The sequence below is a fragment of the Triturus cristatus genome, chromosome 3_1, assembly GCF_964204655.1.
Source record: "Triturus cristatus chromosome 3_1, aTriCri1.1, whole genome shotgun sequence".
In the NCBI taxonomy this organism is placed as follows: domain Eukaryota; kingdom Metazoa; phylum Chordata; class Amphibia; order Caudata; family Salamandridae; genus Triturus; species Triturus cristatus.
In genome coordinates, this window is record NC_140583.1 from 134574647 (window position 1) to 134587882 (window position 13236).

At 42.5% G+C, this 13236-nt stretch overlaps 1 protein-coding gene across 1 annotated transcript in view; it reads left to right on the top strand.

The window, feature by feature from the left end:
* The window catches only part of FGF3 (fibroblast growth factor 3), a 29397-nt gene extending 17367 nt beyond the window's left edge, over window positions 1-12030 (top strand). Inside the window, exons 2-3 of the mRNA XM_085643572.1 lie at window positions 7672-7775; window positions 11009-12030. Of these exons, the coding sequence (XP_085499698.1) occupies window positions 7672-7775; window positions 11009-11341 (437 nt within the window). The 3' untranslated portion in view covers window positions 11342-12030. The remainder of the gene's footprint in view (window positions 1-7671; window positions 7776-11008) is intronic.
* The last annotated feature ends 1206 nt before the right edge of the window (window positions 12031-13236 follow it).

Here is a 13236-nt window from a genome sequence, read left to right on the forward strand (position 1 = left end):
ATTGTTCATAGTTTGTGTTACACAAGGTAAAGTTGTGTGTGCCTCCAGCTGAAAAACGTGTTTTGTTAAGTATTCAGGGTATGATTGAGAAACTAAACAGTAAATGAAACCTGTACAAACAGCCTCTGCTCTGGTAGCAGGTTTCTGTGGTGTATTTTTATTTAGAGCTGGTGAAATAGTACCAAAGAACAGTGTGATTAGAAAGTTTGCAAAAACACAACCCTGTGCAGAATTATGTCGCAATAATGCGGATGGAAACCACCCAACCAGCCGTCTGCCAGTGCCACACATGCACTGCATTTAGACTACAGCTTCACCTTTGATCTGCATTTTTCAGTATCATGACTACCTTTAGAAAAAAGTACCTTCATTAGAATGATAAAATGTGTTGTAGCCTACATAGTAACCAAAGCAGATGTTCTTTCCAACAAAGATGCCAGTGCGATGCGTGACACGTGTACTCACAATCTTACAGAAAAAGCACACAAAATAAATCATCACACAAGAGATGCACTGTTAATACAATGCCAGACACACATATGGATCGACTTTCTCAAGGTGTGATTTTTCCTGGCATCAATGTTCAGCTGTGGTCCTGCTTGGGAATACCGACGCACTCTTCTAAAAGCTGGGTGGGCTGGGGGATTGATGGCAAGGACTAAGACAACACCCCTGAGCCCTAAGGCTAGTAACCTAGCTCACTGGGTTGGGTGGCTGCTGCCAAGATATGTGTGAAACATAAATGTCAGAATTTAGAAGCCTTTCATCATTTGAGGGCGCCCAAAAGCAGTGGCATTTAGTCGGACACTGCAAATAATACCATTTATTGTATGTCGTGCATTGCATAAAAACTCAATATTATCATGTATGCCAAATTATGCCATCACATGGATGACAGCTCACAAAGTACCCTTTTTGGCATCCTGGTTCAGGCAGTAGGGACTACATGTACCATAGTGCACTGTATGAGGCTCTCACAGCTGGCTCGGTTCATGGGAATTGCGGGCGTGTGAGTGTGAAGGTAAAGGTGCATTTCCACCCTCACATGCTGACAGCGGGCCGCTACTGCTCGCGTCCAGCCCTGCGAGGCAGCTGCCGGCGGCCCCTGGATGACAACCCGGCCGGATTACGCGCTTGACTCCGGCCGCCCTGCACGGCAGTTTAGCTCCTGCAGACCCCGGCAGCAGCTTTGTCCCGAGACAGAAACAGCCGGCATTGTTTCTGCTTTTTTCCTTTCCCCCCTTAAAGCTCCGTGTCGCTCTACAACCTCCCGCTGAAAGGCATTAGCAGGGATTTAGACCTTTCTTTTTCATGGGATTAAACGAACTTCTATTTCAATGGTATTTTCTTTCATTCAGAAACTGTTCAATCGCCAGCAAGGCCGGCATTTGTTTGAGGATGTTTTAAAACTTGTTAAGGGGCTGTAATATGCCCCTAAATTGTGCGGCTGGCACAATTGTTGTTCTACCTCTTATGCTTAAACCCCATTCATGTCGCCAAACGTTTAGTAGAAAAACAGGCCTTGGTATGTGTGTGTGTACATACCTGTGGACATAGATGTTTTTCATCTGTAGATTCGTGTACAGAATTGAAACATTTGCAAAGGTCTGTGGAAAAATCTGCAACTTTGCAAAGTTTGACTCTTGGATATTCCAGTGTAACAATTGTGACTTTTGTGACACTTTATGCACGCATACCCTTATCTCACATTAACAGGATGGTTCTGCACAGGACACGCTTCTCATAAAATAGCTGGCTTCTCCTCCACTGTGCATACACGAGCCACACAAAACGTAAACTTGTGGAAAACAAGTCTGACAACATTTGACATTAGGTGTAGACTAGTCTTGCAACAGGAAACCTTAAAATACAGAATTTATGTATGTGTATCCCATCTTTACTCGGCTCAGTTAGAGCCACAATTTCTCGAAGTGCAGTAAAATGATCTAGCAGCACTTAATAACTTTCCAAAGGTAAAGCCGTACATTTTGCAAACGTTGCCCAGCTGTGAAGCTGAAATAAAACTTTGATCAGGCCCAGTATGGGCTTATCCATGGAGACTGGCAAATAGGTATGCTGCTGATTATACTGAGAAAGGGCGGCGCTAGGGCCATAGAGCCTCGCAACACTAGCCAATGTTAAATCCCCCACAAGGAGCATGTGTGCAGCCACTGCTGGTGGTGCATCTGTGTGGTGGATGAAGGGAGGGCCCGTATGCCAGCTGACCAATGCCATGTAAGTGTCGGCACCGTAAACAACACCTTTATATGTAAAAATGATCACTTCATGTTAATGATTGTTTTAACAATGTTTGCTGTCTCAGCATTTACATTTGTAGATTGATAGACTGATAGACTGATAGACAGATAGATAGATAGATAGATAGATAGATAGATAGATAGATAGATAGATACAAAGTGAAGATAGAGCGACAGAGGGGGGTGGGCAGGCATTCATCTAGATAGACCCATAGACAGACAGACAGACAGACAGATAGACAGACAGATAGACAGACAGATAGATAGATAGATAGATAGACAGATAGATAGATAGATAGATAGATAGATAGATAGATAGATAGATAGATAGATAGATAGACAGGACACAGACAAACAGACCGACAGATACTTTATGAACAAGCGGAAACTGAACTGTTATGAACGCTCTTCTACCAGTTTGTTTCTGCGCTCAAGATTTTGTCCCACATGATTAAACCATTTGCAGTTTTAAAGCCGTGTTGAGTAATGTAGATCATCTCCACAATTGTGCACAAAACTGATATTATGGAGTCTGCTCTGACAACTTCAGCCATCTTGGTTTTGATTGGAGTACACTTCCCTCTCCATGACGTCATCAGTGTGCTGCAGTCAGACTGTACCTAGGAGGAGACTAAGACCAGTTCCCTGGCACCAGCAACACACTCCGTTGGCTTCCTGTTAATGTCTGAGTCGTGTTCTGATTCCGCCACAGATGCCGCCTCGATAAATGCCCAATGACCTCAAAATAAAATATCTCGCTATGTTCACCACCAATCGAAATCAACCCCACCTCCACACCTGCAGACTACGCTTCAGCTCCAAAGAATATTGCGACTTTGACCACACAACAAGATTTACTTCCATTTTCACTTCCAGGAATAGCTCCAGGGCCCAACCGGCATCGACAGCCCGACTAGTGCGTATCTTCGGTCTGTGCACCAGGTACTATTTACCAGGGGTGAGCAGGGTGGGAAGACCTGGGTCTCACAACTTTGCATTTTTTTGTTTAAAACTTCACAAATTTTGCAAAATGCAAAGAATCATAAAAAGACAGTAAAGGGTTCTGTGCAACAGCACAACAGTTCTGACTGTCATTTACAGCTGCGAGTCGTTCAGTGGCTGGCAGTCGTGCACTACTGTTGCCCCCCTGGCAGTGCTTGAAATAGAAATATAGAAGCACAGGTCCTCCATGCTCCAGAGCACCTGCCTGCTGCTGAGAAGTCCCAGTAGTATTCCATTCAAACAGTGCTTTAAATGGAAATACAGAAGTGCTGGTACTCAGTATTTAGAGTGCCTGTTTGCTCCTGAGAAGTGTTCTACTCTCCCATTAAGTGTACTGCAGCAGAGCTGAGAAATGCTGGTACACAGGTACTCAGCACTGGACAGTGCCTGCCCCTGTAAAGCGCTGCATTGAACACATTGGAGCAATGCTGAGAAATGCCGTTACTCTCCCTTCCAAATTAAAGAGGGGCAGGTAAGGGATCCTGATAGTACCGGCCCACATAAAGCCCTGCTGCCACTGCCTCTCTGAGGGGCACAAGTTGTGCTTCGCCTGAGTGGCTGCAGGTCCACCTATCCCAGCGGCTGCCATTGTGACACTAGCCTGTAGCCTAATGTTCGGACCCTCTTGGGCGGGACATCCAAAGGCAGGAAGATGTGCCAGTGAAGAAAGACTTGAGTGAAATCGGGAAACTTTGTCTGTCGTCATAGAAATAAAAAATTGCCAGTTTTACCTCACTTCACAGGCGAAGTTGTATCATGCACCTGTAATAGCTAATACCATGTCACATAGTTGTAACTTGTGCTATTTTTCTCCATTTATTTTTTGTGGCAATGGCAGCTGTCTCGCAAGAGCACAAATAATTGTTTACATTTACATACTGTCTTATTTACTCTCCACTAAGCTTTGCACTCTATCTAATAATTTTCTCATGTTCCTCTTTGATTTCTGCTGCAACAAAACTTTATTGTTGACTAAAGAACTATGGAAAAATAGAATACTTTATAAATGTACATCATGGTGACCAGTAGAACCTCTGTTCAAATGAGCCTGGACAAAAGAAAATGACACTAGCAGACCTATTTATATATTATGACACCGGGTGTTAAGCCAAGCACGGAGGGCCGCATGTCTCAAAGTTGCATTTTGTGTTTGTAAAATAGGGATTTTTACCGAATCGATATTTGGTCATCACAAACTGCAATGTATGTAAGGAGTTGCCAAAGATTTTGCGATTCCTTAATCTTACCTAAAAGCGATTCGGTAAATAGCGAGTCTCTATTAGGTAATATTACACATAAGCTATTTTGCAATTTCTAAATCGGTAATCGCAAATTAGCGAATGCAATGCCAAGGGTGCCCGGGGGCCTGAGGCCCCCCTGAAGCACCCCAAAAAAAATAATGTGCACATGTGAATGCATACACATGCCCATGTGGGCACTATATGGCACTTTGAAAAATGCAGTTTTGTACATTTTCCGAAGTATGCAAAATGGTTACCCTTGATTTGAAGTCCATGGCAATTGCATTTTCCTAAATGTACTGTTTGAATTTGGATGATGCTTCATACATGTGCTAACTGAATCGCAAATTGTGATCCCCTATTTGCATTCACAATTTTAGGTAATCACAAAAAATTATGATTACCTAAAATTGTGACCGCAAAGTCTTTGCACCATGTGTGAATGCAAAATGTTTCATACAGGTGGCCTAGAAAGAGATCTTCTGACCTTTCATCAGCTCGGAGGTGCCCGGAGGCAATCAAGCTTACTATTTACAAGAAATAGTTCCTGTAAACAGCGACCCACTTCTGTGAAAACCAAAACCCAAAAATGACATATTGATTTTTAGAACCTATGAACTTGTGCGACAACCGGAACAGAAAAAAAAATGATTTTCATACCTTATCTACGTATTCTTTCACCCCTATTGCACTGAATTGGATTTCATTCCAAGAACTGAACAATATTTACCCTATGAGTTCTTAAAGAGTTAATTTGACTTTCATTTGGAAAGAATCCGATTTAAGATTAGACTTTTTAAACTCAAAACAGATGTTTTATCACGATCAGACAGTAAGTCTGAGAGAATGAGAGCAGGAGACCACTCCTTTATCGAAGAAAGCTATATATACAGCTATACATATAGAGAAAGATATAGACAGAGTATGCCGAATTTTATGAAATGTGGCCATATCCACTGTGCCATGTAAATACTTTGTATAATATCAGACAAATGGAGGAGATCTAAAAATAAGATTATTCCTACGTTCATGACCAGAGAGTAGGATCCCAAAAGTACTGAGGCTTTCTTCAGCAACTGGACAACAGGGTTTGAAATCTCACTTTCGATAATTCATAGATTGTGTTTGTAGCAAAGAGAAGGCCTGACATTGATTAGAAATTACCTTTTAAAGTTAGTAACAAGATATTGTTTCTGTGCCTAAGTAATATTTTGGGACAGTGTACACAATGCAGGAGGGGGCAGGGACAAACTACTAAAACCTGCATGCTTCTCTGCCCTACTATCGCTTGTTCTAAGTGTCCGCCACATTGTTCGATATCAAATGAAACGCATTAAAAAACAAAGAAAATAAACTGCTACGGTGCAACACAGTCAAGATGGATAGCTCTGCTGTTTGACATCTGAACCTATAAGATCAAAAACCCCAGTATTAGCAGTGACCTGCACCCATCCCACTGCGAGGAACACCTTGGCACCCAGAGCAGACACTGCGCCCATTCAGCAGTTTTGGGCTATTTGGGCACCGCCAAAACAGACTCAGCACTTTTGGTTAAATGAGCATCACCCACGACGGGTTGGTAGCGACACATTTTTAAGAGCAGCCCATGTAATATTTTAGCAGATACATAATGTTACATAATGAATTACTATTGGCTCTGACACAGCACATACATAGTAGTGTTTCCCTCGGCGCAGAATGTTCTATTTCCCTTTTTTCTGTGGAGATCCCTGTAGCAGATAGACACTGATGCCCTGGGGCACAGATGTGCTTATCTGCTGTGCGTTCATGGGCGTTAATTCACCAAAATGCCAAGGGTAGTGGAAGTGACATCACACACCATTGGACCTTTACTTTGAGTCACACACACACATGCTTAAACATACGCACACATGTGCACACACTCAGTTAAACACACTCACATACAAGCGTGCATACAACAAACACTTAAACGCATTTTTGTCTTACCCAAGCTGTCATATAGAGTCATATTCCAGCTAATTATACTCCATTGTTACTACACTAATAGTGAATCATATTTTCACTATTTGTGTAATAAAAATGTGAAAGAAACCCATTGAAATGGAGCCCCAAACGTGTCCATCTGGGTGAGCTGCTCCTGTGTTCCAGGCCCTGATTGTGGCACCTCTGAGCTTAGGGGTTGCAAAGGCAGTGCCAGGGGTAGCAGAGGGCAAGCCTGCGGTCGCGGCTGCGCCCCTGGCGACCCCTAACTGACGTCCATATGTGCGCTCAGTGTGACTCTGGCATACATTCTCTCATCATTTCTTGGGAAGGGTGAGTGCCATCCATGGCCCGTCTCACTGAAGGCCATTCTGCAATATGGAGGTGCTATGGCAAACCCTGCTGGGAGTGCCATGTCGCCCAGTCCTCTCCTGCCCATTGATGCTGGAAACGGCCTTTGCAGCAGTGGCACATGGCGGCCTCCCCTGCTCTGTCTGAAAACGAGTCCCCAGTTTGCCATCACAGCTGAGATCATGGGGTTAAGGTGGCTGAACTGGAATAGGTCTTGTGGTTAGAGCACTCTGGGTTGAACAGCTCACATCTTGTGGTGATGGTAGTTTGGGAGTCAGGGGTAAGGTTTTTGGAAGTGTTGTGGTTAAGACATCCAGTTTGGCTTGAGGAGCTGAGGTCCTGTGGTTAAGGTAGTTGGGTTGGAATCCTGGTTAAGTCCTTTTGGATGGGACACTCGGTTTGGCATCATGATTTTGAGTGCTATGATATAGTTATTAGGTTTTCAGTGAGGATTATGCCATTTGTAGTTATTCATTTTAGTTTGCGGTCCTGTGATCTATTCACCCAGTTATTGCTTTTTGCTGGGATCTTTCTATTTACACCCTGATAAAAGTCTCCTTTATGTCATAACCCTGGTGAAATGTTTTTATCCAAAAGAGATTTTGCCAACATACAACCCGATTCACTCAACAATGAAATGGAAAGATCACCAATGACAGACCTACTTGTGTGGCACATGTGATCAGAGAATAAAATCAAAATACAGATTTCACACACGATCTTACAAAATATTTATGTTGCAGACTAAAACCTGTGTACCTCAGTGCTGTGTTGTGCAGACTAACCTTCTTGTCCAGCTAGGTGCTGCTCTTTTAATGGTGGGCCTATATTCAGCCATTTTTCTGTCATATTTGCAGGCATACTGGAGATAACAGCAGTGGACGTTGGCATTGTGGCCATCAAAGGCTTGTTCTCCGGCCGGTACCTGGCGATGAACAAGAAGGGGAGACTCTACGCTTCGGTAAGCCTTGCTCTCCTAAAACGACACCTGCATTCTGTGTGCACTAACAATGGCACCCCAAGAAGCTTCACACTAACCATTGATAAGCCACAGAAGTGGCAATCCCTGTTGTTCTTTAATAATCTCAGTTACAAAAAAAGCAACTTGCTCTCCATTGACGTTTTTTTGCTACAAGTGAGTGACCGGGAATCCAATTGTCTATAAGGAAGCTGAGAATTAGTTAGTAATGTTAGCAAGGGACATTAGAGGCACATGCATCTCTAAATGAGATTTGGAGCCAGAATGAGTTTATTTACTTAGAATGCACACTGGCCCACATGTATCAAATTATTTTGCATTCGCAAATGGTGCAAATTGGTAATTTTGCCCTTTTGCAAATGCGAAATAGCCTTTCAATATGTATGAAAGGCTTTGCAGATGCAATTTCAATTAAGCAAGAATAGTGATTACCTAAAATTGCAACTACAAATAGGGAATCGCAATTTGCGATTCCCTTAGCACTTGTACCAAGCATTTTCTAAATGCAAATTGTGCATTTAGGAAGATGCTAATACCATCGACTTCAAGTTAATGGTAACCAGGTGCAAATTTTGAAAAACTTAACAAAAATGCATTTTTCAAAGTGCTATGTAGTGTACACAAAGTGCCATGTGGTGCACACATGCTCTAGCAAGTGGGTACTTTACATGTACAATTTCTTTTTTTAGCTGCTTCAAGGGGGGGCATAGGCCCCTGAGCACCCTTGGCTTTGCATTACCTAATTTGCAAATTTGCAATTAGATAATCACAAATTAAGTAATGCAAAACCATTTGCACCTATGGTCCTTTGAGATCCATAGGAACAAATGGAGTAGTATTACCTAATAGTGACTACATATTTATCGAATCGCTATTTTGTATTATTAAGGAATCTCTAAATCTTTGGCGATTCCTTACATATATTGCATTTTGAGATTAGCAAATAGCGATTCGGTAAAAATCGCTATTTTTAAATCGTAAAATGCCTTTTTGGTCCATGTGGCCCACTATCTTTATAATTATGTTAAATTCAAAGTGTAGATTGTTTGCTTGTCCTTTACTTTCTTACATGTAGATTGTCATGTACCACATACCCGACCCCCAACCACTACTAATGGGCAGAGGAAGCAGACTTCCCTTAATGGGTCTGGAGGGGTCCTTTAAGGATGTGTAACTGATTTAATTCCAACCCCTTCTATAGCGGTAGAAATGAAACCACACAGCCAGGCATTCATGTTATGCTGGTGGACTGTAGAACATCTGCTTTGCCTCCTGCGGGAATAGCATCTTCCACTATGGGAGGCCCACGTGCTACTGAGGAGGAGAGTTCTAAGGTGAGCACAGAATTATGTGCATCCCTATGTGGCTCACAAGTGCATCCGTTAACCAGAGACCCCACCCCTGCACACATGATCTACCCAAGAATCCATCACCAACGTAATTAATGCATTCATTTTTTAAAGCAAAATACATGAATGCATCGACTGGTAGGCTGAAGCATGCAAACCATTTTTGTAAAGCTGGCCTAAGGAACCCATTACAGGCTCCAGGAGAGCATGCCTGAGTCTGCTTCACGTTCTGCGGTACATCTGGGAAGTACTGAGTTCGAACTGCAAATGTGACCTGAGGGCTCCTCAGCTACAATTCAAGAGCACGGCTCTGTCATTGCGCATGGATAGTGTCATATTTCATTGCGCTCCTCGCGCATGCAGTTGCAACATATGCAGGAAGGTCGTTGATAGTGAGATAATCTGTCAAATCAGTAGCAGTCCACAGGTGAACAGTATATTTCATTTGTTTTTTATTGATTGATATGTCATATCAACAGATATTTTACAGACTCAGCTACAGTAGAGTGATATGCATTTACAGGAACAAAGAGGACCACAACTGATTGACAAGTATTGATCAGAAATATACAGCCCTTGCCCCCATAATTGACAATTGCCACCAATACGACAGGACTCAATATCCGCTATGCAACCCTCTTCCAAGATCTTTCTGTCCATCATTTAACAAAGATCACGAAACCTACAAGAATTATCTTATTATGCGATTATATGTATACATTTGCCTCTTTGTGTAGCAAAAATAAGGTGACCTGTTTAAATTGTCCATTAGATGTCACCTACATTTTGGTCTCTTTTAATGTGGTGACTAGTAAGCCAACACTTTAAAAATGAATTTAAAACAGTTCCTAATCCTTGCTTGCAAGGAGCGTGGGGGCATATCAGCAACAACCGACGATAATTATCGCTAAGCGCACTTAGCGCTAGGATAATTATCGCCGGCTAGTGTGGATTTATATCGCTGAGATAGCGTGATTTTAGCAACGCTTATCTCAAAAGCGATTAAAATCCTAGCGCTAACTGCCTAACATGAGTTTATCGCTAGATTATCGCTGACGAAATGTGGCGTTAGCTTGCTGATGGGGACTCACAAACTTAGCCATGATATCCACCTTCCATAGGATATCATGGCTAAGTCAGTCCTGAAGCAGGTGTAAGGAAAGTAGCGATAACAGGGGTTATCACTACTTTTCCTGCCGCTATGCTTCGTAGCGTGGGGCTTGATGATATTTTAGCGACATTTCTCCTGTCATGTCATGTCAGGAACGCCCACTTTGCATCTCATTAGAGATGCAAAGCTGGGCGTTAAGAATAGGTGCGCTAATGCAAGGTTTCACGAATTAGCGTGACCTTGGTAATTAGGCAATCAAATTATTGCCACTTTTCGGCCGAAAACGGCCGCAAAAGCGGCAATAATTTACTATCGCCGTCTTGTAAATATGCCCCTTGGAACGATATGGTCTGGTTCACATTCAGTCTAAGTGCATGCCTCTAGTATAGACGACAAGGACAAGTGGTCAGACATGGGACAAGGGCCCTGCTAATTATGTGTATCCTAGGAGGCATCTTGTTATGTCTGGTGACTTGCTCGTACTTTGCTGTCTTAGGATCGCATCCACAGCTTTAGCTCACCTTGTTTGTGTGTAATTCTGACACAGAGCTTTACAAATAGCAGAGCTGGTGTTCATGGCCTGTTTCCTTTCCCAGACGGATAATTGCATATGCAGTCTATATATGGCACAGATCATCCTAGGCAGGATGGGTACAGTCTCCTAGAGCAAGAAGAAAGGTGTGCACTCTTTCTGTTAATCTGTGCCCTCACAACAATACACACTTATGTCTCCCCCTTTCTCTTCTCCCTTTCAGGAGACCTACAATGCAGAATGTGAGTTCGTGGAGAGAATTCATGAACTGGGATACAACACGTATGCTTCCCGGATCTACCGGACAGTTCCTACCGGAGCCGGGACTAAGCGTAAAGCCAGTGCAGAAAGGCTCTGGTATGTTTCCATCAATGGCAAAGGGCGGCCCCGACGAGGATTCAAAACCCGCAGGACACAGAAATCTTCCCTATTCCTGCCCAGAGTGTTGGACAATAAGGACCACGACACAGTACGACAATTCCACACAAACGCTCGATACAGAGAAAGTATCGTAAAGCCGTCCAATAGGAATGAGCGGAAAAAGAGAGGGCACTGAAGAAGATTCGAGGAAGGAACTTAGCTCTGACGAGGATGCCTGCGTGGACAACTTTGCAATTGTACATCATGACATCAACATCGGCTTTATGGTGTGACGATGGCCATGCTTTGAACACTATTTAGCTTTAGATATTTTAGAAAAATGGTGTCTAAAAGTCTTATAGCATGGAAGAAGGAGAAGGAACTCCAGAGTAATCCTTGCCACCATGTCATCCATGTCTTCACATCTTTGGGTCTCTGTGACTCTGGAGTAGTCCATGGTGGAGGTGGATGTCTACAGGGCTTGTGAAGCAATACAGGGGAGTATAGCACTTTCTCAATCCACTGCCCTGATCCACAGCAGGGAAAAGACAGCATTACAGACAGCGTAAACCAGAGACTACGCTTGAGCTACTCTTTACGCTGGTGTCTACAGCAGGAGCTACGTTGGAAATGTATATGGACGCAAAGGCATCAAAAAGTGACTAAATGAAGCTAGAACTAAGTGGGGTATCCCCAGGAGCAGACCACTTTTTATCTAATACGTATTTATTTTTTGTACTGTTCTCGCGATAACTTCAGCCACTGTATCAGTCCTGATTTCTCAGGAAATTACAATAGACTGACATGAAAAGGATTAGTTGAAGTAAGATGTTCGACCAGTTATACAAATTATTAGGATTTGTAAATTAAAACTCGAAGACATTGCATATTGTCTTGATGTGTTATTTAAAGAAGCCACTGTAAAAAAAATAGGAAGAATATTATGCTCAATTTATTCAAATAGATTTTAAATTCCACGCAGAGTTTTGGAGAAAGTAATTATTAATGTACAGTCCATTTCTGTATGACTGAAGTTGCGCCCGATAGAAATATACATTTATATATAATTGAGGAATTGACCAGAAACGTGGCATTTTCGCTATCCTTTGATCACCAAAGTGAATATTGATGTGCAAACAAACACCCATTTAATAGTACCAATAAAAAAAGAAACACCCAAGAGGTGCTACCACTGACAATCATTTTTATAAAATGTGTTCTCCATAGATTGATACAACTCTGCTGCACTCTTGGGGGATCTGCGGCCATGCTACATTTCGAAGAATCAGGGCGCTGTCCCATGGTTTACACCAACACACAGCCCACCGCGTGAATAGCTTCAGAATAACCCCAGAGTGCATGCCTTTTGGTTAACCTAGCTCTCTGGCAAATAAAAATAGCACACCTATTAACCTTTTAAAAAACAAACATTTGGAAACAAAGAGGATTCTTGAAATAATTGAAGGACTCTCAGACCGAGAACAAAGGTAGCATGTGCGGATCCTAGATGTAGGCAGGTATTTTATAGAACAATGCAACCTGTTGCTGTGTCGCCACGGCATTGATGTATGCTGCATATACAGTATTGAGACAGTTTACTGGGTGTCTCGGGACATTTAGGGAAAGCGTGTATAATGCTGGTCATCAATAATGTGATCTTCACCAGATTGTCATGATGTCTGCAGGAGGCAAATTTGCATGCGATGAATTTCAATGGAAATTGGTTACATGGTCAGTGGTAATCCTGAAAAGGCGGCATGGATCTAAACATTGCAGCCCAATCTTGCACACCCTTGAGTTTAGGTATTTATATAAAGGAAGACGTTAATTTGAAGGTGTTCAAGAATTTCAATTATATTCTATAAGCTATTGTCCGAATACCAGGATTGTTTCTGTATCCAGAAGGTCAGTTGATGGAAAGGGTTTTTACCATGAAAAAAGCCTTTATGAAATGATTCAGATGAGCTACAGAACATTCTAGCTGGAGGGTCTTTTATGTGGGCAAGAGGTATCTTGCGCTACAGTGAAATATGGAGATGTTTTATGTCTATCTCTAAATACCCCAAAAAGATGTACAAATATATTATAAAT